The sequence below is a fragment of the Procambarus clarkii genome, chromosome 94 (genome assembly GCF_040958095.1).
Source record: "Procambarus clarkii isolate CNS0578487 chromosome 94, FALCON_Pclarkii_2.0, whole genome shotgun sequence".
Taxonomy (NCBI): Eukaryota; Metazoa; Arthropoda; class Malacostraca; order Decapoda; family Cambaridae; genus Procambarus; species Procambarus clarkii.
This window is the reverse complement of record NC_091243.1, coordinates 10257659-10283679: the sequence shown is the minus strand read 5'-3', so window position 1 is coordinate 10283679 and position 26021 is coordinate 10257659. Positions and strand designations below refer to the sequence as shown.

General features: G+C 38.0%; 1 protein-coding gene across 1 annotated transcript in view; it reads right to left on the bottom strand.

Moving 5' to 3' along the window:
- The window catches only part of pds5 (cohesin associated factor B pds5), a 33591-nt gene extending 9850 nt beyond the window's left edge, over positions 1 to 23741 (bottom strand). The window contains 18 exon segments of the mRNA XM_069320020.1: positions 35 to 254; positions 905 to 1028; positions 2594 to 2847; positions 3576 to 3701; positions 3939 to 4090; positions 5223 to 5364; positions 6260 to 6481; positions 6673 to 7057; positions 8646 to 8797; positions 9863 to 9971; positions 10231 to 10368; positions 11252 to 11385; positions 12266 to 12391; positions 12850 to 13057; positions 16754 to 16938; positions 18100 to 18249; positions 20270 to 20426; positions 23558 to 23741. Of these exon segments, the coding sequence (XP_069176121.1) occupies positions 35 to 254; positions 905 to 1028; positions 2594 to 2847; positions 3576 to 3701; positions 3939 to 4090; positions 5223 to 5364; positions 6260 to 6481; positions 6673 to 7057; positions 8646 to 8797; positions 9863 to 9971; positions 10231 to 10368; positions 11252 to 11385; positions 12266 to 12391; positions 12850 to 13057; positions 16754 to 16938; positions 18100 to 18249; positions 20270 to 20416 (2974 nt within the window). The 5' untranslated portion in view covers positions 20417 to 20426; positions 23558 to 23741.
- Positions 23742 to 26021: the final 2280 nt, after the last annotated feature.

Genomic DNA, 26021 nt, shown 5'->3' with positions numbered 1-26021 from the left:
TGGCGACTTCTCTCTACAACAGGTATAAACTTACTTCCGCCTGACATGGTGATTGATCTAATATAATCTCTTCTCTTGGTAATATCAGCCAACATATACTGCTTGACTGCTACTTTCAACTGCCGGTCAGTTTCCAGACCAGCCAAGGCATAGAACCCCATGAAATCAAGAGGCAGGCACTTGTGTGGGATCCCTCGAGCCAGACCCTTGTGAAGCTTAATGGCAAACCTTTCACGAACTTGTGGGCAATCATCCTGAAAAGTTTAATTAGGTATTAAGTTATTAAAAGATAAGAGGTCTGGGTGTGTACTGGCAGTTGTAAATATGAGATGTGAGCTAGGAAAGTGGAGGGGGAAAAAAACAAGCATTAAATATAATGACACCCATTCCTGATGGGGGCCCCTCAGTAGCCAAGTCTTAGGAAGTTGCATCAGATCTCCGAGACTCAGCCTTGCCTAACAGGAGCCAGGACCGAATATGGCTAACTATGAGGACAAGGAGTACTTGAGGATTAGAGATTAATCTCTCTCCTCTCTGGTGCCAATGCACAGTGACCAAATTCTGTTTTCCCACTTTCAGCAGCTAGCCCTGTGAATCTGTTAAATTTGATGAAGCTCTTTTATTAAATCATTATCATCAATAGTCTACTCTCAACCTTGTATTTCTCTGTATCATAATAGTGTGAAAACAATAATATCCCTATTGGGCCTTCCTAATTAATAGTCTATGATCATTATGTCAGAATAAAACATGGCAATGGCTAGAAAGAGTATCAAGCCTTTCAATGTTCAGAGTAAGGGATCCCATTTATTCCTTCAGTTTTAACATGCAATATTAATCACCCCAACTTATTTTTATACAAAAACTGTCAAGGCAAATCTACATTTTAATCTATATTTCTTACATTCATAAGAAGGGACAAGTTGTAAAACTGCTCTGAGGTAAACTGGTCGCCAACACCCTTCTGCTCACAGATCTTCAGCATGGCAGCCCCTGCAGACAGTCTCAGGTGAGCCATTTCTGCTCTCCTGTAATGGCAACAAATAAAAAATTTCACAATTGGAACCACCCATAGTAATAACAAAATCCTAAGTCAAAGACAATGGAGAAGAATGCAAGTGGGAAGATTGAAAGAATGTGAGTGGGGAGTGAAGGAGAGAAGAATGAGTCGAGAGATATTGAGTAGGGAAGGGAACAAATGTGAGTGGGGACGGGGAAGAATATACGTGTGGCAATGGAAAGAGGAAGAAAAGAGTGGGATGCAGGAAACTTTTTAAAGGCTAAGAAGACGATGATGAAGAGCTTAAGGATTTTAAATAGGATGAATTTGCTCGATGATCAAAGAACAGTTAACTGTACCTTGGTCAACCACACTCAAATCTTCAATCCAAAAATACAGGATTCATGTCTGAGCAGGTATATGGCAACTGCTGTGAACAATGGTCAGAGAACAAGTGCACAGTCCGCTAAACAAAGGATACTTGATGATTAAAAAAACAAAAATCACTTAAAAGTGTCATCAAAATTAACCAAGCCTCTTGCACAAGAAACATTAAGTTTCGAATGGGAACAGAGAAAATCTAGTTTCAAGACAAAAGGCAAAAGTATGTGGAAGGCTGTGTTTACCTAGAGATATGGGTTGTACTACCCATCTCTGTCCTGCCTTTTTAAGTTGCTGAGGGTCCGGCCTGCTTGCAAGCATCTTCTGAGAACTTCAGATTCCTTCAACCACCACTTTGCAGAAATAGTGAATACACCTAGTTTTGTTTGTTTGTTACATGCTGGGTCTACACTCATCCTTTAAGGAGCAGAAGATTATGATAGCTCAGAAAGCAGGCTTCAAGAATTATGAAACACTAATGCCATTTCTGCTGATGCTTAGTCAGTTCTAAGTGTAAGGAGCTGTAGGTGTGTGGACTTGGTGTAGGTGTTGCTGCTACCCTGATAGTAGTAGCAGCAACTACATATCTTACTGAATATGCAGAAGCTGTGATATGTGAGCTGGATGGGGAGTCAAGAACAAAGTGAGGTTCTTGAGCTTCCCCTACAACGGTAAAGTGTAGTGATTGAGTTCCCCTTAGCTTTGGCCAAGTAATAAATAGTTATTATGCAGCGTCGGAACCAACCAAGCTGTGGAGGATATGTAGGCCTGCGGGCCCCTCCAAGCAACAGCCTGTTGGACTAAACTCTCAAGTCAAGTATGGCTCCAGGCCAAGCTTAGGGAGTATAAGAACTCCCAGAAACCCATCCAGGTACAATCCAGGTACAATTAACAGAACTATGATTGGTTATGCTTGTGGTCCATACTAATCAGCTGGAAGTGTTTTTTATGTCACAGTCAAGACTGAGCTGGCACTCCTGGACTATATGGCAAGACAATTTGTACAGCACAAGAAATCACAATAACAATGTACCCAAGAGAAAATATTTTCACAATTTGCAAAGTTAATGTGAAAGGGCTCAAAATTGCAAGCCTGGTGGATAAGCAATGCCTTGGGTGGAATCAGGCTATTGAAATCAAAAGCAACTGAGGTAATCCTGCTGAGAAATACAACAACAACAACTACCAAATGGTCTAATTAAAAGTACTTACAGCATTTTACCAGTTTCTAGCAGGTCACCCTTGTGAAGGATAAAGGCATTAAGCATACGGAAAGTCTTTTGTGCCGAGATCACATCAGACTTGAGCCCTAGTAGCCACCGTGCCATCATTTTGATTCCCTCCATTTTAACAGCCGTTTCTTCAGTTAGTTCCTCTTCTTCAACCCACTCCTCAACATCGTCTCTAGTCGCTGGCCCAGGTGTGTGTACACTTGTTTGGTTTCTCATTAGCAACTCCTTAACAACCTGAAAATATATTTAATGGCCCTTACATTTAAATATAGTAACAATGAAGCAAAATATTGTGACTCCAAAATTACTCAAGATGAATTCATGCAAGCAAATGCCAAGAGTCCGAATCTCAAAACAAAAATGGGGACTCTTAAGCAGGGTAACAATTTTGAACCTATAGTATAGTTTTTTGGCAGCTCAAGAAAAGTGATGTCTCAAGATTTATCAACTTAATCAGTTATATAAATACTGTATACAATTTAGAAAGAATAAATTTATAACTAGATATATTTTGATTGTAGATCAAAATGTATCCACAAGGTGCCATATCATTTAGGATCAGGACATAAACTAAATCAAATGTTGATTGCAACAAATAACCATTTACACTGCATTTCTTCTCATTCCTTTTCACCTACTCTTTGGGCTTATAATAGCTGCCCTCACTTTATGTCTCGGTTACAACTTGATAATGGTCCAGGAGAGGCTAAAATACCATTACTTTCCTTTTCTTTCCTTTCATGTGTGTCTACTGAGTGTTGATTTTGTGTTGAATGTAATGAAACTCCCTTTTCTGGAAGTGTCAATAAGCGACACATTGGTAACCTGTCATCCTTCAGCCACACATCCTTTGTCTGTGATCCAGACAAACATCCTATATATGTAAACATATAGGATGACAAATATAACACACAAGAAGAAAATTGTTTCTAACAAAGTTTCCAAAATCAAGTCATACTAACCTTTCTCGATACAACGTTTTTGATTGGCACGAGAAATTTATCAGGCATGTTGAAGGCTATGTGTCCCAAGGATACAACTGATGTTCTGAAGTGTGTACTATCAAAAGTCAGCTGTTCTTTGATTTTCTGTCAAAGAAAAAATACATTATACAAATTAAAAAAATAATTTAGATATTTTATACAGCACTAATGATACGTATAGTAAATATTAATGCTAAATTTGTAATTTGTAACCTTAAACCAATAACACATTGATCCCCAGTACACCCCATACAAGAGTCAAAATGTTTATATAATCTTACAAAATCAACTAATGCAAGTAGGAGTAGTATGACTATTTAAACAACCACTTCTTTTACAAACCTCTAATATTCTTTCAAAAACTTCATCTGATTCCGAGGTACAGTTCGTGTGAAGGCAACGTACTGCATGCTTAGCCTGTTTTGCAGTGCCCGATTCTGCAAAACGCTGGCAAATTGGGATGAGTACTGATGCGAGATCCGGGTACAGTTCCCCTGGAAGCAAAATTGACACTTAATCATGGTGGAAAATTCATCAACACATTGCTATCAAGATCATTATTAATATGAAAATCAAATACTGAAGTACATAATGAAGAGGCACTTGCAACTATCAAAGTTAAGTAATTTGCAATAAAAAATATACTTTCTTTTAAACTAGAGATTTAATTTTTTGTCTAGCTATTGGTATTACATACAGTATATAAAATTATATCTTTTGAGTAATGTGACCTTATCTACACCATTATTCTTTTGAATTACCCATATTCACATATTCCTCAGCTATACAGGTAAACCCTTAACTAATAGAGGAAGAATTACTTAAATCTCATAACATAGGCATTCTTTTTCCACTTGTATACAGTTTAATGAGCTGTCATAGGTATCAAAATAGAAATATGTCTCTCTTTCCTATGAAAGAATAATCATCTCTCTCTCCTACCTTATAAACCGACATTCTCTTCACAAACTTTTTATTACACTTGTTAATGGTCCAGGATGGATTGAAACATTGTAAATGCTTCATTTTCAGACATGTGCATACATTTGTTGCATGTACTCCTCACACTTGTCAATAACCGGTGTAACCTCAATTTTTTTATACGACAAATATTTTCCTTATAAATAACCTTGCCTAGCTTATCCTATGAGCTAGTGTTTAGATTTGATTTTACTTTTTCTTTAGCTTTTCTGAATTCTTTATTTTCCACTTCGAGGACTCTTCCTTTATCTTACCAGAACTTATTTTCCTTCAATAATTTATTTACTTCACCTTAATGTTCAGCTAATTTGTTGCTTAGACTAGCTGCATCCTGGCTCAAAGGCTGCTCGTCTACTTCTGCACCTTACTACTCAAATTAGCAATTATTTCTTCATGAAATTTTACAATGTCTTCTACCTTCACCAACCTGTTCTGAAAACTAATCATTTTAATATTTTTGTCATCAAAATCAAACTCTCCTGTGTTGTCTTCTCCCACGGCAGTGGCCATCTTTATTGTTGCCATCTGCCTTGTTTTGAATTAGAATTTGATTCACATTCTAGTCTAAAAAAAAAGTTCTTATTTCTTTATTTTCGTACGTCTCTTACAGAAAACATACATGCTTCTTTATAGTACCGTACTTACCAATAGGTTTATATTTGCCTATGTAGGTGAGAACAGAGAGGACTGGTGGGGAGATGGTGGAGTTTGGCACATTAAGGAGAGAGATGAGACGTGTCAGGATGTCTACGTGCAGAAAGTGAGCAGGATATACGAACGACAACACCTGTGGGTGCATCACAAGACAAATTATATTTAATTTACCAAGATGCTATATTTATGCTTGCAGTATAGGCATAAGTCTTCAGTTATTATAACCTTTACATTACCTGTGGGATAATCACAATGATTCTTACATTATGGTAGACATGCAAAGATGGATATTACTATAAATGAAGTGTTACAATTAAATGTTATCTTTCTTAATGTGATTCAGCAGCTGGGAAGCCGACTAACAAAGGTTAATGACAAATTCTACCCATTCTTCGCAGACTTCACAATACCTAAACCAATGGTTACCACACAAGTATCTGCGTGTGCAAATTTGGGCATTACTCGTGGTAAAAGTTGGCCACATCAAATCCTGGATATTTCCCACAGAAGATTATTATTGATAACAATTATCAATCATAATAGAAGACGACTGGTGAAACACAATTCATTCCATCAAATATTAATTAATATCTCAATACAATAATTCACAAGTTTTCCTGGCACACACACACACAAACTAACACATTAATGACCAGTTTTCTAAATAACATGAACATCTCGTAGTGATCAAGCTTTCCTTACTCTAGCTACATTCTAACAACACACTAATAATATTTTCTCTTAATTTGTTTTCAAACTACTGTATAGTATATAAATGATTATTTCTTTTGATATGACCATAGCCCTCTTATCAAAGAACAAACTTGATATAGCTTCCACTTCAAGCCTCACATTTATAACAAATTCATTACTGAATGTGAAGAAGAAAAATCCCTAGCTGTAAATATATAGTTAATAATACATTACAAGGGGGGCAAAAATTACTGAAAATAAATATTAAATAAGAGCCTTCATTTATCTTCCTAGATTACTAAATCATAGATTTATAAAACCAAGACATAACTTACAAATAATAACTTTAATCCTTTTTCTGTGGCAATATCGGAAGTTAGATTAAGCGTGTCGAGTACAGTCGGGTCAGCGTTTAGTGCCCCCTCCACCAATCCTATAAGGGCCTCCAGTGCCGTTTGGTCCACCATTACGCTAGAAACACGCTCCAGCAACATCTTAATGGTGTTATAATACAGGTTGGTCATCACTGGTTGGCCTAGTTTTTTAAGGATCTGTGTCTGTGGTGCAAGAAAAAAAACATTTAGCGTGCGATCTAGCATAAAATAATATTATATGATGGCAAGTAGTCAGTTATGTTATTATTACACTAAGTTCCGGAAAGCTACTGAAGGAGTCCAAGTCCAGAAATGATAAGAATACGTATTGTACTTTACTCAAAATGGCAGCAGTACTGTTAAGAAACACTCACCACAGCATCTACACTGTCTTTGCACGACACGTCATGACTGACAACTGTTTCCATAAGAGACAGAAGTTGTGAATCTGTATTAAGGTGCTGAGAAAACTTTCTAAGGAATTCCTGAACTTTAAGAGGGTCAGGAAGAAATTTGGTGAGGTGGCCCAGTCGGTAAGCAATCTCACGGTCTCGCTCCTCGTCTTGAGACTTCCGATGAAGTTCAATAAGCTCGGCAACATTTTTTCTCACAGCTAGCTGGTGTTTCTGAAGTTCAATGAAAGCTTTGGTAGCATTGTCATCAATGGAGGCATACAGGTAAAAGAGCTTCTTCATGCGGTCCTCAGGCGGCAGCTGATACGGCACCAAACACGTGTTTAAGAGACGTTCCACAAGTAATCTGCAAGAAAGCAAGTCAATCATTATTATGCAAGTGTTAGTTCCTCAATTATGTTAAGTATGATCTTTCCTGCAACAGTACTCTCTCTCTCTTATAAATATTAAAACAAAGATAAAATCAAGGAAAGTGGGGATTGGAGTGAAGGGGATAGATAATGATAGGAAGTGATAAAGCCAATAGGAATGTATAATCAAATACATGGGTCTGTAATTGTTATTCTATGTGGTAAAATTACCACCACAAAGTAACCTTAAGAGCACATATTGTGGCATAATTTTGATTCTACATATTCACCTAGTAATATCCCAGGGGAGTGAAAATATTTCTTTTACACTTCTTCCTAGTTATTGGTGCCAAGTGCATTTTTCTTTCTCACAGTCCTAGTGCCTCAACATATTTGCTCTTCAAACTGTGGATGGAGATGGCTTTTGCCACTTCTGCTCCCAATACATTTCCACTTCCCTATCGCCTGCCCTGAATTTAAGTACTAAACTTTCTCATCTCTCCCTTATTTGCGTGTCTATCTTCCACCTTTGTTTCCCCTATTTTACTTTCTTTCATTTGGAAAAAAAAAAAAGAATGGTCCTGTCCACTTCATCTCTTCCCCACACTATTTACTTAATGAAAGCTAAAGAAATACATAATAAAGTAAGGAGGTGGATATTATATATTTCCTCCTGGAAGCCAAAACAAGGAAGTTTAACACTGATAGTGTGTGGCAATATTACAAAGCTATAAGATGAGTGTGGCAATATTACAAAGCTATAAGATGAGTGTGGCAATATTACAAAGCTATAAGATGAGTGTGGCAATATTACAAAGCTATAAGACGAGTGTGGCAATATTACAAAGCTATAAGATGAGTGTGGCAATATTACAAAGCTATAAGATGAGTGTGGCAATATTACAAAGCTATAAGATGAGTGTGGCAATATTACAAAGCTATAAGATGAGTGTGGCAATATTACAAAGCTATAAGACGAGTGTGGCAATATTACAAAGCTATAAGATGAGTGTGGCAATATTACAAAGCTATAAGACGAGTGTGGCAATATTACAAAGCTATAAGATGAGTGTGGCAATATTACAAAGCTATAAGATGAGTGTGGCAATATTACAAAGCTATAAGACGAGTGTGGCAATATTACAAAGCTATAAGATGAGAGCGGCAATATTACAAAGCTATAAGATGAGTGTGGCAATATTACAAAGCTATAAGATGAGTGTGGCAATATTACAAAGCTATAAGATGAGTGTGGCAATATTACAAAGCTATAAGATGAGTGTGGCAATATTACAAAGCTATAAGATGAGTGTGGCAATATTACAAAGCTATAAGATGAGTGTGGCAATATTACAAAGCTATAAGATGAGTGTGGCAATATTACAAAGCTATAAGATGAGTGTGGCAATATTACAAAGCTATAAGATGAGTGTGGCGATATTACAAAGCTACAAAACACACCCATGTTCAGAACAACTTAAAATATTAGCATGATATTGACAAATAGCTCATTTAGAGTACAAATTGTATTACTAGTCACAAACAGTAAACTAGTGGCAGGTGAGCCTGCACAGACGTCCTCACCTGTCATCCATGCTGGTCATGTAGTAGCCGTGTAGAATCTTATCCTTGATCCACGTTACAGCATGGCGCGTGGCAGGTGGTACATCTGGGCTATTGAGGTGTTTTTTGTAAATCATGGCTAAACCACACATGGCTTCTTTACGAATTTTGAACTGTAAATAAAAAATAAGAGCCATTGTTAAAAGCAATCAAATTGTTACTTAGCCAAAGATACTTCTTATATGTTATTGTTCATCTAGAGTGCTTACCATTTCATTACACCAATAATATAATTTGATGAATTATCATTAAACAATGAATATTCAAAATCAAGTGTTGAATGAAATGAAACTCCCTTTTCCGAGGAAAAGCGAGTTTTCCAAAGTGAAGAAGCTACTGAAGGGCCCTTGGTAGCTTCCCAGAGCTTTACACAAGGGTGTAGTCAAGCCCGTGTGTAAAAGAAACACAAGCAACACAGAGACGAATTAGTTTGTTCAATGGAATGAAATGCCTCTTTCAGGTGGACCATGCAGTGGCTCCCTATACCTACAACCCGTTCTCGCACTTTCGTACAGTCAATATTGACTTATTAAATAAGTGCATATGTGACACACTAAGTCAATATTGACTGTACGAAAGTGTGAGAACGGGTTGATACCTGCCCTGTGTCCTACTTTTCTAAGAGTGTCAGGGACATCTTTTCAGGTGGCTTGAGGAGACCCCTGGTAACTTGAGCTGCCATCTGGTAGTAGTCAGAAACATTATGGACCGGTATTTAGCCACCCACAGCAACAACTGTTTTCATTATTTTTGTCAGGGTTACTAATTTCCTTACAAGCTACTGAGTATAATTTTTTTTATGGGTCTCTGTTCAAGCTCACCCGTCACCTCGTAGAGAAAACCAGATTCTGGTCCCGACTCCCAGTAGTCTTGGGTGGGTCTCGGTGGCCTGATGCAATTCCCCAAAGCTTGGCAGACCCAATATTATAGCTTGGGAAGCTAATGCAAGTGAAAGAAAAATAATTGCCTCAAAGCATATACAAAGAGAAAACTGTATTCAAACTGGAAATGCACGCGTGGAGAAAACAGAGCAGGCAACCCAGCAGTACTAGCGCAGCGTACAGAAAAAATGAATCAATAAAAAGAGTTACCCATTACATTACTGAGAAAGAAATGCTTTGAAGGATTACAGACCCCATGCAATCACTAACCATTTGACATCATTTAAGCAAACTGACCTTTTTATCTAAAGTTCTTTCTTTGACAAAATTTAGTAGATCTTCACTATCAGACACTATGCTGAAGTCTTTCTTTGCAGTTGTCACAATAGCCATCACAACTTCATATCTGTTAAGAATAAAAAAAAGACTAGTTTAAGGACATACCTTAAATATAAATACTGTATTAAATACTAAATTAGATTAATAACCTACATTTTATTTTGTAACCAACCAATACTAGCGATATACTTCCTTTTTTTAACTAATTATTCTAAATACAAGCATAATTGCCATTACTTGGACAAGAGTGCAAGTATTAATATATTTGTATTACGTAACATTCTATAATCAATGAATGTTCTAAAAGATCACACAAGACAACTTACCTCACACTCTCTTCTGAGTCATGTTGTCTAAGCTTCAACGTGTCTGTGATGTCTTTACGCAGGAGCGGATGATTTAATAAAAAATGCATAGAGTACTGGACACACTTGGTACGGATTTTTATGCTGATATCATTAAATCTGAAAATATAATATATTTTCTATATACCATATTAATAAAGTTAGGTAATAATAATTATTTGAGTCAATATGAAAAGAGCCTTTCTGAGCAGTTTTTTTTTTTCCAATTGCTTCCTAAGGTAAGCATCTTTCATGCCAATAGATTATATACCGTCAGGAAGGATGTTATTTTGACAGCAGAAACAAAAGTGAATTTGTCAAAAATTTCTGCATCTTCATTAACAATGTAGGAGAAGAACTGGCCACCTGTAGGCTGGATTGATAAACTCAATCAGCCTACAAGTGACCAGCAAAGGAGAGCTCAATAACTGCTCATTTGCTTGCCTGGACAACTTTGTTGACCCCATCTAGATAATAGCACTAGCTAGAGAAGCTAGAAACGAGTATCGGTAGTCTTATACCGGGCAACAAAAAAATAGCATGCTATTCAAGTGATAAAGTTCACCTACCTAGATATGAAACAAAGCTAGAACTTAAACTGAATATAGAACACCAGACACAATCAGATATAAAATGGAAACAAAATGTGAAGCATCTAGGAATAATGATATAGAAAATTTATTCAGTGAGCTTAACAAAGCAAACTTATCATCACCCAGGAACATGAGTACCTGTACCTTTAAATCAAAGAATGCTACCACAATACTTCTACTTTTCAAGTGAACTGTGTTTTCTGGTCTGGAATACTGGCTAGGGATTCACCTCCCCTTTCAAGTCGAGAAATTTCCTTTGCCCCGATGCATTTACCTCGTCCATTGTTACTTTTGCTGCCATTCTGTTTCCACTTTTTTCCCCACATCAGCAAAACCAACATGTAAACATCTTTCATCACTCGCATCTTTCAGCCTCTCATAACATGCCCTCATCCTCCTCCAGTACTCACCTTCCTAGAAAAGCTGTCCACAGCTGTCTGTGATTAAGTGCCAGAGTAGAATCCTTTTCTGAAAACATGCGTGCTAGTAGGGAAACCGACCCATATCGCTCTTCTTCATCAGAACTCTTCAATTTAAACTCCAACTAGAAAACAAAAGTTAGTCCTATGAGTTGTATTCCCATCACTGCATCTTTATTGAACACAAAATAAATATAATTTGGTGAAATAACAAAGCTGTCTCACCAACCCCACATAAGCTATATGGGTAAGATATAGAAACACGAGTGTGGAGCGTAATGCAATGCCCTCCTCCTGGGCAACGCTTCAGTACCTACTCTGTGCTTTTACTCTGGCTATTACTGGTCAGGTTAGACAAGATACCTTAAGGCACACTGGGAGGAGAGGGGTACAAGAAGTGAACATTATAATGAAGGAAAGAATGTTAGGAATTAAAAACAAAAACAGAGAAATAATATGCTATCAGCCCTGATATATATGTAGGTGAAACTTGGGTATGGATAGGAGCCAAGTACTCAATGGTACCAGCAGTGGAAATAGAGCCGAGAGATTAGCTGGAGTATGAGGGATGGGTACAGCAATGATGAAGTACACGAATAGTGAAATGAATGAAGGCAGCGAGAAAATGATACGTGGAGTGGGTGAAGCACAATACACCTAGTGATATGGACATATTAGTAGGATGGCTGAGAATTAGTTAACAAGAAAAGAAAGGTGTACAAGAGTTAAAGTAAGGGAGCATATAATAGATGCAGATCTCCAGTACCTTGGAAGAGAAGAGTAAGAGCAATATGTAAGAGACAATTTGGAGCAATGGGAGTGGGGGTGGGGGGGGTGGGGTGTTAGAGCTTGAAAACACAGGGTTAGTATGGCGACAGAGCCGCCTGGAGAAACTTCTGCTCTAAGTTGCCCCCTTAATGAGGAGCTTTTGGGAGGACAATATGCAATAGACAAAAAAATTAATAATATTTACAACAATTAATATTAGATCAACAAATTCCTTACCTGTGGTAAAACAGATAGTAGGACTGAAGGACAGATGTGATTCAATTCATATATGAGATCGTATACCTTCTGCGATATGGTCAGCGTCTTCTCCTCACGACCCAATATCAACACATTATTGAAGAACTGTTGAAATTGAAATAGTAAAAGTTCTTTAAAATTAAAATCAATTTCTCCATTTCCAATTATCATTGGAAAATAGATAGCACACATCCAATCACAATACATCAAATAGTATCACTTAGAACCAGAACAACAACACATTCAGCAAATCATTTACGGAAGTTCACTAAATCTTTGAAAGATTCCCGAACTGTTGCATAAATGTATAAGCATACACTGTAACCTAGATGTTAATATAATTCACCAATACCTTTTATAAATAATGTGAAATATATAATTACACATGTTTAACAGTATACAGACGCATTTAATAAAAATGCTAGGAAATCAGGCAACCGAGTCTATAGAATTTGAAATTAACATTAGGTCAGAACGAGATTGATTAATTGCTGGAGGGCAGGTATCCAAGTTTATTAAGGAAAATCTACAGTTTTCAAACATGAAATGTATTTTTCACTTACTGCTTGAATATATGGTTCAAGAGTATCAGAGCACTTCACCACCAATTCTTTGGCCAAGTGATATGCATTCTTCCGCTGGGACTTGGCTGGTTCAAGAACATTGGACAGTATGATGTCCAGAAGATCATTTGACACAACATCGCTCTCATTGATGAGTGGACAAAGAACATCCAACATAAATGACTTTACCTTTCCACTGTGTTCGTCACTACGGAAAGAAAATACAGTATTATTAAAATGTCTTAAATAATAACTTCATTTCTAGCATAACAGTGAGTGTAGACAAAATGCTCCTCTCCGAGATGGTTCCTTGCTCACTCTTTGTTAGACATGTTTCACTTCCCCACCAAATCTTGCTACATCCAGGTAGGGTCAACATTATCTTCTCTTCTTGGCCATTAAAGGCATAATAAAAAACATCAGAAGGTATATTCCTCATGCTCAAACAAACTTCATCAATGAAATATTTGAAATCAAAGAAATGTCAAGTACAGTTTTGTACACACAAACCATCAAGCTACCAGATACTCAACTACCCACAGCTGCTACCTGGCACCACATTAAGCATTCACAAGAACGGCCCATTATACAAGAAGAGGCATACTGTTAGGATGTATCTGCTAACTGATTTCCTAGATGCAGAGCCAAAGAAAGTCAGAAAAGAAAGTAAGGTGCAATACCTGCATGTGGCTGTTGACAGGTCCAGTGCTGCCACCTGGTGTAATGTAGTGGCACTGGTCAAGTGGGTAACTGCCAGCTTTTAGTTTGTACATGCAAAGCCTTATTATATATTTGGTCCCGTTTCGTGTATTACTTTTATGAGGTTTATGTTGAATACAGAATAATGTACCTTCTGATGGTCATTCAGGACAGAGAATTGCCCGGGGTCTTCCTCGTTTATTGGGAGGGGGACATGTGCACATATCCCAGCTGGCTAAAGTGATGAGAATGTCATTTTGACTCTAGCTGGAGGAGGCAAAGCCCAGTGAGAAATTGGAACATGGCTCAAGCAACCAATGGGGTTTCAGGTCATGCATAAAGCTTAAATAAAGAAATGTGAATAATCTAATGGGATTAAAATGTCAAATTACTGGTCGCATATGATGCATTCTATCAAGTATATTCTTGAAGGTGTTCATGAAATGATGTTTATTTTCCTAGAAATGTCTGAGTAACTATTGGCACCAAATGGTTCTAACTGAAATCCACAGATGGAAATACATCACCCAGCAGCCTATAAAGGCAGCAGCTTGTCATCTCAGTACCACAAGATCCACAATGAGAGGTACATGTCCTTCAGCTTTGCCTTACTGGCCCTGATAAACTATTAATAATAATATAAGTATTCTTTCAATGTCTAATAATAATTTTAACAGACCAAGCAGCTCAGTTTCCTATAGTGTGAATCCAGAGCACATGTTTCCTTAACTGAATAATTTTGTAATGTGTAAGGCTGTGCAGATAGACAAACAATTTAAGCTGATATAAGCAGTGCTTCAAATTCCCATTGTGCATAAGATATTGTAAAAGAATATACATTTTTCTCAATTATATTATTTTTACCAGTTTAAATTTTAAACTTATGTGTACTTACTGTATCAAACTTTTTCTGGGCAGGCCCCTTAGTAGCTCCCCGGTACTTAAGGCTCTTGTACCACAGAGACATACAAACACTACCAGGCCTTTGTACTTGCGTAGTCCTACTTTGTACTTGTGAAGTCCTACCACAGACAAGGATCAGAATCTGGTTCGCTCATCGAGACGAGGGGAGCCTGGGGGATCAGAGATCGACTCAAAACGGAAAAACCTCCAAACAGTGCAAGCAAAGCCAAACAACCAACTAATATTGACAGAAGAAAAATATGAATATAAAATATAATTGGTTGTTGATAAAACAACCTCTGCGTCAATTCAACTAAACGCCAACCGATAACAATTGTGGTCACTTGGGTCTGGCTGGTCTACACACTCGTCTTAGAGTGCCTTGTACATCATTACAATGCACAAACCTCTAAAAATAAACATTTTCTCTTATTTATAAATACTGTAACTGGTGCTGGCATTTTTTGGAAAATTCTATCCCATGGGGGTCCATGCTTATTATTGTTATTTACTCTCAAGTCTGTATTTATGCCACCCACCTCAAGTCCCTGGCTGTGTATTTCACTCCAGCTTAGACAGGGTTCTCTTTCTTACTGTCAGCTTATGTTTCCCTTTCACCACCAGATAAACCCTCTCTGTGGTGTTGAGGCGTTTCTCTTTTCAAGTTGTCACCACACCCAATAGTGCTCGAGACTTAATCCTCAAGACCAGGCCTATTGATGTATAGAGTACGTGTTTAACTGTGTGCTGGTTATATTAAAGTGCAGTTGGCCAGCCTGTCCTCTCGAGTTGCCACAAAGGACAGAAAATTAGGCACTAAAACACCTAAACCTAACCTAACCAAACCAAGCCACCCACACACACAGAAAATGTGAATGTTTGTGGGCCACTATGATTGACATCATATTTTCTCCTTGAGGATTTAAACATCAAAATGCAATGTGTTATTAGAGAAGACAAACTAATAACACATTGCATTTGGTTTGGCACAGGCCCTGAATCATGTGTGTATTGGTGCCTTTGCCCTTTTTCAGGGATAACCTTGGGTAGTGTTACATGATTCTTTCATATATCTGTGGCACTATACAACTTTTTTCATCCCTTAATTAACAGGGTTAGGGTTTTGATGGTTTTACATCACTTCCCTTGCATCCAGCATGTCTGGCTCTTCATTATCAGTCTAGGCTGCCAGTGTCCATCTGTTCCAAATAACTGTTTACCTTATTCTCCAACTGTTGCTTAATGATGGATCCTCATACACTGTAGATAAGGATTTGAAGGCTTGTTTCCTATTGGATTTTTTCAATCTTTCCTTCCCTGGGATTTCCTTGATTTTCTGTCTTTTTTCCCTTCGGGTCTGAGGACTTTGTTCACTGCTACATAGGACGAGCCCCAGAAGAGATCCGCTTCTTTGACCGTTCATGCTTTCTGCCACTGGATCTTTCCCAATTGGTCTCAGGTTGCTGGATGGGCAGTGATGTCCAGCCTTGCTTGGATGGTTAGCCCTTTACACTGAGCTGCTTTCTGTGGAGTTCTTGGTCATTTTTGTGTTTTGCCTCTTCAAAGCACTGGGAAGCTACTGAAGGGCAAACCCAAAAGCATGCACTGAATTTAATGAAACATCCATTTCTGAGCAGCCCTCAGTAACTTCCTGACCCTGTCTTTTGATTCCAACTTTCCTCCTGTTGACTGGATGGCACATGAGTGTGTGTGTGTATAGACCAACTGGACCCCTAAGTGACCTAAACTGCCACCTGATGGCGAGTTGCTTGAATTTGCAAAGAGGTTGTCTTTTATTTATTTTACTTTTATTTTCAAGATTAATTGTTTTGCTTTGCCTGTACTTTGTTTTTTGGGGGGGTGGTTGGGGGGGGGGGGGGCAGGGTGGTAGATTTCTGATCCCCAGGCTCTCCTTCCCTCAATGAGCCAACCAGATTTTGATCCTGGTCTTGGGTAAGCTTGTGCAAGACCAGAGGCCTTGTGGAATGTCTCTGTGGAGCCACCACCTTAAGCACTGGGGAAGATACTGAGGCCACCCAGAACATGGCGTCTCATTACATTCAACCCTTAAATTGGGGTCAGGTTTTTACAATCCCTCCCACATTTGGTATAGGAAGTCAAAAAGCATTCTTGAACGTAAGTACTGTATGTCCTCACACTCAAGGTTTAATATGGGCAGTGTTTTACAGGTTGCAACATGTACTATGCAAAAATAGAAAAAATTATTCAAATTAGCAAAGCTATAATTAGAGGCTAATACCCCCCTAGTAATTTTAGTAGAGTACTCAATAAAAATATTTACTTGACAATGTTGAACATTAATTTAAAGAGTTTGCAGAATATCTCTTGGCAGTCTTCCAGCTCAAAGCACATGTTGAAGGACTTGACATAGGCAAGATTCTCCAAGAGGTAGAAGTATCGTTTGAAGGCTGGATCTTTGGGATCCTTGAGGCCTGCAAGCTGCTTTATCAGGAACATGAAAAGTGTCTGCAAAACAAAGAAAAAAGTTAATTGTGCATATTTTTTATCAGTGTATTTTACAAATAAAAAGCAGCACTACAGCAATAGCTTAATGATGATTTCAAGTTTTTGACAATACAAATTTTCAACCCTTATCTTTCTAAAACCACGAGTCTCGCAGATGATGTGTGTGTCGATGCATCTCATTTACTATCATGTGCTTCCCTCAACTTACCTGTACTTGCTACACCATTGGCATATGTGCACATAAATTTAATTATTCATTACTACTAGGGGATTGCATCCTTTTGCTGAATGGTGGAAGGAATCGGCGATATCTGGGTTTGGGGTGGAAGGGCAGGAGGGACTCCCACCTTAGAGTAATTCTTTTATGTTATATTGTGGAGGTGATCGGTTGTGTAGTGCAGAGCTGCATGTTGCCATGTAAGATGCTTGATGTACCAGATCTGTTTGTGACCTAGGGGTATCATTCCCTGCAATTGCATTTTGACTTGCATTTCTACTCACTCTCTTTCCCTCTTTTCTCACTTTTGAACATGTATCAGTTCAGGTACATATTTCAATATCTACTTTCATCCCTCAGTTTCCACTATCAGCCAATATAGGGCCAATGTTCAGAACCTGAGGGGCCCTCAGGTGCTAAATATTGTTTTGAACAGTCATGCCTGTCCAACATGGTACCTTCCTATCCTATCAAATTTCTCAAATCTCCCGTGGTGCCTCAAGTTAAACATATCCTTAGGATCACTCTTGCCTCCAACCATTCACTTTTGCCATACGTTTTATGTTCTTTTAATTTTTTTGCTAACGAAATACTTGCTTAGCCATCATAATTTCTAACATGACTTATTTAATTGCCAGCCTCTGTGTCTTTTAAAGCATCATAACATTGGCCACATATACCTTTTGGTTAATACATTATCTCAGTAAGAACTCCACCTACAGACTAGACTGATGTAATTTTATAAACAGAAGTCACTTTAAATATATAAAAATTGTCAAAACATAAATAATACTGTATTTAATGCCACTTAAGAGAACAAATAACTTCTTATGACGCCAATAGATCAGCTATTTTACCCAATCCATAGCTAAAAATCTTACAATTTTAAACAATTATCCAATTGATAGTCAACTTCTTCCATTCACAAGATAATAACAATTTACCTTCACTTGTGCAGGATCCTTGTAAGGTGCTTCAGGGGCATAAACCCTCAAAACATCAGCGATGCAGCAGGCTATCAGCAGCTGCACATCCCGACTCGGATAAGAGAGAAAGAAATCATCTGCTATGTGCATTGCCAGTGGTACATATTCCTGTGAAAATGTAAATATCATGTGATACACATAAAACGAAAAGTGATGTACAGTGATTATCCGATAAATCCATTTGATTGAGTGTAATGTGCAATGATTAAAGAGTTAGTAAACACTTTTGGTTATAGAGTATCTGGGTTAAATTCATCAAACAATAAAATCCTGAGATGATTAGCATCATCTTGGGTGTATGATCAATCATCAATCATGATCATGTACAATTATCCCAAGTGTATGATTAGTCCACGTTATTTCTTGCTTTCATCATTACCTAATTTTGCAAAGGTAACTCTAAAACCAAATCTGAAATTAACATTAAGTATGAGTGCCTTCTACTTGCTCAAGACATGAAGAGAATATTCTCCACATACCATACACGAGTGCTGTCAGCCACCTCCACAAGCAGAACATTGAGGAAATTATATATGCCATTTTGCCTACAATGGTCACACTTTAGCTACATTCTAATTCTAGGAGCATTGTGGGGCTTACTACACTTGTCCATTCATATTGGCCAAATAATGTAAGCTCTATTCCCATTACCAGAAATATTTTCATTACTGGTATGGTATCTTAGTCATTTCTTGCTTCTTTTCTACCTTTCAACTTTATATACTTGGTGAATCAATGCTTAGCCTTTACACACATTTCTAAATCTACCTGCAAGCAATGTATGAATACTGTGCTTCACATAAGCACTAGTTAAACCAGCTTCCACAATCATTTAGTAATTGTTTTAACTGTCCTTTGTGTACACTATAGAACATCCTCCGAGAACTGGATTTACCCCAATGGGAAAATCAGCAGCAAAGAGTTAGGAAGAGATACATAAATACATAATTAAGTAGCTAATGTAATAAATGTAACAAAATCCATGTGATTCGACTACATTCATAGTTGCAAAAGATGTCTCAACCAGACAACAAAGTTACCAAGATTTCTATGACCACATTAAAATAATTCACTATTTTCTCAGTTCCCACATTCATCGAAAGGTAATTTTAGTTTGAAGAAACTAATCTATGAGCTTACCTCACCTAGTTCATGAGTGACATCTCCCTTCAATACTTGAGACAAACAAGATCACTTCACTGAACTATAATATGCAGTTCAACTAGAAAAAGCACCTCATTATTATTGGCCTCAGTGATACCTCCAGATCCTGTCCTCACTGACAAATAACTGTTCCTGGGAATGGGTTCAAAAGTCTGTCTGGCTCCTCCAATTCTGTTGACTTCGACTGCAAAGCTCCTTTGTTTATCAGGTTCACATCTTGTCTTTCTCTTAGACACAATGATGACACTACAGCTCTTGGTCCATGGCCAGCACATTTAGGTAGTTCCAGCCAACATCCAAACTGGCCCCAGGCCGGGTTCAGGGAGAACCCCCGAAACCACTTCCAGGTATGTAACAATGATTTGCCTTACACACACAAATCACAATAGCGTGATGCATCAAATGAACAAATCTACAAGGGATTGAATTGCGTAAAACCCTGGTTTGTGTCTCGGAGAGACTGCAGGAACCATTGGTAAATTAGGATGATTTCCCGGTTGCAATTCTTTTAACCATGTCGTACCTCAGTCGATTAAGGCAGCGTCTGGGATCTTCTCGGACGTAGCTTCGAACCCTCGTCACAGCCCTTATGGATTTGTTCATGATTTGCCTTGTTTACCTAGGATTCCTAATTTTCTTCAAGCAGTCACTTGTTTTATTACATTAATGTTTTTCTGGAGAATAACCAGAATGTCTGGCATTCTGGTTATTCTCAGTTTTGGTTTGACCTCTGATGTCCCAGGGATCAGATGATCTCAATTCTCTACCTCGTAAAGCGAGCCAGATTATGGTTCTGGCTTTTAGCACACAACAGATGGGTCTCAGACATATGGTATGTTGGGCTATGGCTTGATGATACCAGCTCTAAGCTCGGGAAGCTATTGAGGAGACCCTCCCAGATACATAATTAAGTTTACAAACCAAGTGGGTCTTATGAGATTAAACAATTTGCACTTTGACTAACCTGATAGGCACCGTCATCTTGACCCATGGACTGCAATGTATGCGCCAAAGTTTTAAGCCGGCGGATAAGCTCATCAGGACCAACATCTTCTGTTACCTCTCTACAACCAGGAGGGTACAATATTGTCAAGTTGTCACCGCGCCCCATTTTCACCCCCCTGTAAATAAAATATTTGTCAAGTGGATACAGTGCACACACACATTTCCTGTGACAATATATATATAGTATTAAGGAGCCAACAAGAGAGAGAGGAGGGTACCTCTTTCTCACGAGTTGTAACATAGGCACAACACAGATTCAAGGAGGGGAAATCATGCTAAACAACTTTGTTTAAATTTTATGATAGGGGTCACCAAAATAAAGCAAGACAATGAAGGACAGGTAGACAGTTTTCCTAGACTGCCAGACATCATCTGACACAGTCCCATACACAAGTAATACATAAGATGGAGATACAACTGGGAATAATTGGAAAGACACTGAACTGATGGATAGAAAACAAAGAGTCATACATAGTCAGAGAGGATATGTTGGGCTGGAGAGAAGAGGAAAGTGGGATGCCCCAGGGCTCTGTAGTAGATACATTGATCTCTAATTTATGTAAATGATCCAACAAAGTGGGCGAGATCGTACTTGTCAATGTCTGCAGGTGATGCAAAATTGGGAAAAAGATTAAGTACTGGGGAGGACTGGACAGTGATGCAAGACCTTGACAAACTCTAGAAGTGGACTGATAATGGTTATAAGAGTTCAACCCAAATAATCATAAAGTAATAGATATGGAAAAATGAGATTGAAAACATGTAGTTAACTACACAATATAAGAAAAGCAACAAGAAACAGAGAAAAAGACCCAGAAGTGGATATAATCTCAACACTAACACCAAAAGCTCATGTGAATAAGATATATTCCATAGCACAAGATAAGTTTTCTAACAAATGAACCGAGTTTAAGAATCTACCATGGAAACTTAAGTCTATATACACCTACTATGTGATTATCTTGAGATCTTGAGGTTATCTCGAGATGATTTCGGGGCTTTAGTGTCCCCGCAACCCGGTCCTCGACCAGGCCTCCACCCCCAGGAAGCAGCCCGTGACAGCTGACTAACTCCCAGGTACCTATTTACTGCTAGGTAACAGGGGCGTTCAGGGTGGAAGAAACTTTTGCCCATTTGTTTCTGCCTCGTGCGGGAATCGAACCCGCGCCACAGAATTACGAGTCCTGCGCACTATCCACCAGGCTACGAGGCCCCAACTCTAGTAATGTGAGACATTACTAGAGTATGCAGCACCAGTATGGAACCCACCCCTTTGAAAGCAAATATCAAAACTTCAGAATGCATCTAGATTACTACATACAGTACCAGAATTGAGAGCTCAGCTATAAGGATAGGCTCTGCCTTACAACCTTTATTACATTAGAAGAGATAATAAATAAGACAAGATATGATCACTATATACAAGATGCTAAAGGGAAAAAAAAAGACAAAATGGACAAAGGACTACAGTACTTTAAATTGAAAGAGGGGGGACATTATTAGATACTAGATACACAATTGAACCATAAAGATGTAAGGAAATTCTTATACCCTCTTTGGGTGGTCAACACTTTGAAGGTTTTAAACAGTGAAGGAAGGTTTTGAAGCCACTGTCATCCACAATATGTAATATAGTAGAAACCTAAAAGATAAGAGAGGTAATTAGTTTACCAGGTATTAATGGCTAGAAAGTGCATAAAAAAGCTATATCTCACTCACTCATAATTATGAAAGGATAAAAATCTCTTGCCCTATTTTCTCTCAACTTAAAAAGGCTAGCTTTGTCCCTATTGTCTATTTTATCAGTGTAATGTACATAGGGAACATATCCCTTCAGTTCCTTTTCTCCTGTAGGGTTATGAGGCAAAGTTCCTGTAATCTGTGTTTATATCTCAGTACTCGAGATTCTAGCAGTACTAGTCTTGTTGCAATCCTGTTTACAGTTCATTGTTTTGCTTTTAGCTTTGTGTCATGTGCAAACATTGCCAAATACACGCACACTCCCATGGCTGTAAACATGGAAACTTACATTGGCTATAAGTTCCATTTTAGTTTATTTTACTAAAGGTTACCATACAATAACAAAATATTATGGTGAACTACAAGTTCTGACAGGAGAACTTTGCCACACAACTTGCAGCCAATGTGAAAACTTGTGAGACTATGCAATAAATGGGGAGAATCTTCTAAAAATAAAAGAAAAATGTCCAAGTTTATATAAACAACAAACTTTTAAGTACAGTACAGATAAGTATCAACAAATTTAATTGTAGAGAATATTAAAGTTTGAAAGTAATAAGATATGGCAATGTTAAACATTTTGATATAGAATTTAAAATAAAATAAGATAAGATTGGGATACAGTAATAAGATTGGAAGATAATGTAGTGAGAATAAAGATGAGATATAGCAAGAATAAGATTGGGATGTGTTAATAAAGCATCAATATAGGAAGTACAGTATATGATTGGGATATAATAATAATATTGTGGGAACAAAATTATATTACAGTAAAAATGGTACAAGTAAGAATAACAATGGGATACAGTAATAACAATGGAGTATGCAACATTCAGTTATATATATAATAAGAATGCAATAGGGTTAGAAAAATATTGGGATATAGTAAGAAAAATAAGTAATAATAATACTGGGATATGGAATGAACATAAGGGTTTGTGACAATATCTTGGGACACAGCAACAATCCCGGGATAAGGTAGGAATAAGCTTGTGATGGGGGTAGTGAAGAGAAAGAGGGAGAGATATGGTTAGAGAGATAACGGTAGGTAACGGGAATGACTCCCTCTCTTCCTCCTGACGCACAACGCCCTGACCCTCACCAGCGCCACACATATTATAGCACCTCGCAGCCCTCGGGTACTTCAACAGCATGTCTGCCCCCGGCACAACGCCTATCCCAGCTACCAAATGGGGGGGAGCGAGGCGAGAGACTCGAGGGAGTGTGCGAGATCACAGCTCCATAACTGCGCTGCTCCACATTTTAGCCAGTGTGGTGGCTGGCCCTCGCCGCCCGGGTCACCACTAATGCACTGCCAGGCTTGCATCTCCTCCACGCGTATATCGCCCTCCAGAGGGTTTAAACGGCGAGCGAGGCGTGCGAGCGGCGGTATGGGGTCGCTGTGTCATCAGAGGCTGGGATGCGGCTGGCCAGTTGGGATAGTTTTCTGCAAGAGATGGCTCTGATCACAAATGTCACAAATTCAAGTTTCTCCGAGGTTCCTCACCTATTTACGGCTAGGCTGGAGTGTAAAGCTGAAGTATTCCTTCCAGTGTTCGTGTGGGTGATGGTTCACATATCAAAATTATATCCCTTCTAATAAAAATCGCTGTAAATAAGAGTAGCGAAGGTAATATGGCGGGAAAACGTGCAGGACACCGCTCCTTTCTTCGTTAGTTCGCTAAAGGTTCAAGAGATGGCGTTACTGAGCCTTATCTCTGTTTGGCTGACTTTATATTTTGACTTATCGTTGCCTAACATTATTTCACGTTCTTGTATAAAGAGGAATATTGGGATTTATTTAACGGTTAATATGGTACAATCTTGTCAACTTTTGTCGATTAGTTCATTCACATTGTAGAAAACATTTTCAGCGTTACATTTAGAACTCGCAAAATGAAGAATGTAAACAGAAAATTAGTTCCCAAAGTCTCCAACAGATGGCGGACCAATAATCCCGCCAACATTTAAACGAGAAATTATAAAATGTCATTATTCAATTTAGTGACCAATTTAAACAAAATAGAACACAAATAATATACCTCAATATGTATTTTGATGACTATTAACATGCTCTTAATCACCAATTATGTCTAAAACCTGTCGTAATAACATATTTACATCTCTCACAACAAAAAGGCCTACTGTCCGTAAATATTGTAACTGGTTGAACGAGGTTCACAGAGCGTTTATATTTATGTTCAATGTTTATATTTATGTTTAACGTTTATATTTATATTCAATGAACTGGATGTTGTTAACTTTGCCACCTCTTTTGACCAATGGAAGATCTAGGAGTGCAAACAGCTGCTGCTCGTTGCCCGCCTCTGGGGGTCAAGGTCATTAAAATCCAGTTCATAATTTATACAGCTTAATCGTATGGATACCGTCGACCGATAAATTCATATTTTAAGTAAATTTATAATTTGGAATCACTATAATGGTATGATGACTCTTCCCCTTGGGCTGGACGGTAGAGCAACGGTCTCGCTTCATGCAGGTCGGCGTTCAATCCCCGACCTTCCAAGTGGTTGGGCAGCATTCCTTTCCCCTGTCCCATCCCAAATCCGTATCCTGACCCCTTCCCAGCGCTATACAGTCGTAATGGCTTGGTGCTTTGTTAATTCTGATAATTCCTTCCTTCCTATAATGGTATGATGATAATTATCATACACCTACACACAGACTGTGTTGTAAAATATTGTATATCATTTTTACAATATTTTAATTATTATTATTATTATTATTATTATTATTATTATTATTATTATTATTATTATTATTATTATTGCAAAAAGCTACATTTGTTATATTACATTGTATACATTCATGGTGAATATATGAGTGTATACATTATGATAAATGTATGAGTGTATACATTCATGGTGAATGTATGAATGTATACATTCATAATGAATGTATTCATAATGAATGTATATATATTCATAATGAATTTATATAAGCATAATGAATTTATATATTCATAATGAATGTATACATTCATGCTTTTTATAATGCAGTGTTTTGTATAAGGCTGATGATTTTTTTCAAGCTGGATTTTAAAACTCAACAGAGTTTTGGATAAACGCTCAGGATATATCGCTGATCTTCAACACCATCGACTGTCACTAGCATATGATGTAACTCTTTCATAAGACGTTACAGTCTGGCTACAAAGCAGACAACAATTCCGGCCATACTCGAGCTTATACCCGCTCTCAACCCGCATTCGACCTCTCCTATCCCGCTCGTATTCCAGCTCTATGCACACAGAAATCACAATAACGTGATGCATCAAATGAACAAATCCACAAGGGCCGTGACGAGGATTCGAACCTGCGTCCAAGAGGTTCGTCCAGGTTCGAATCCTCGTCACGGCCCTTGTGGATTTGTCCAGTTCTATGCTCTCGCTCTCCTTCAAGCTCTCTATCCCCCGGCCTGGCCTCGCACAAGCATCCTCGTCTCAACTATCACGACACGTCATTTCATTTCCAACATCAGACTGCTGTAACCAAGCCAGTGTTAAATAAACATAAAAAGCTCACAATAGTCTTTGAATGATGTCACCCATAATCGTATACCTTTCAAGACAAATTAGTTATGAAGATAGGCTAATTAAGGAAACTAAAACAACCCAGTAGGAAAGAAGAAATAGAGGGATCATACAAAAATTAATATTTTTGTATGATCACGACATACAAAATATTAATGGGAATCCAAACATATGCAGTCTGCCCCCAAACCTCCTCTTTCTTGTCTGATTTTTGTCGTTTGTCATTGATTTTTATTAAACCTGTGAGGCAACATTAACCATCCCTGAATTCGTGATGATAGTGTTACAAAGTTCCTTCTCTTCAGAGGTTCTATAGTTTTTCTCACAGTCTTCTCCATCACCTTGTATGGTATGCAAGGACACTGGTCTGTAGTTCACTACCTCCTGTCTGTCTTCCATCTTGTATATATAGATTACA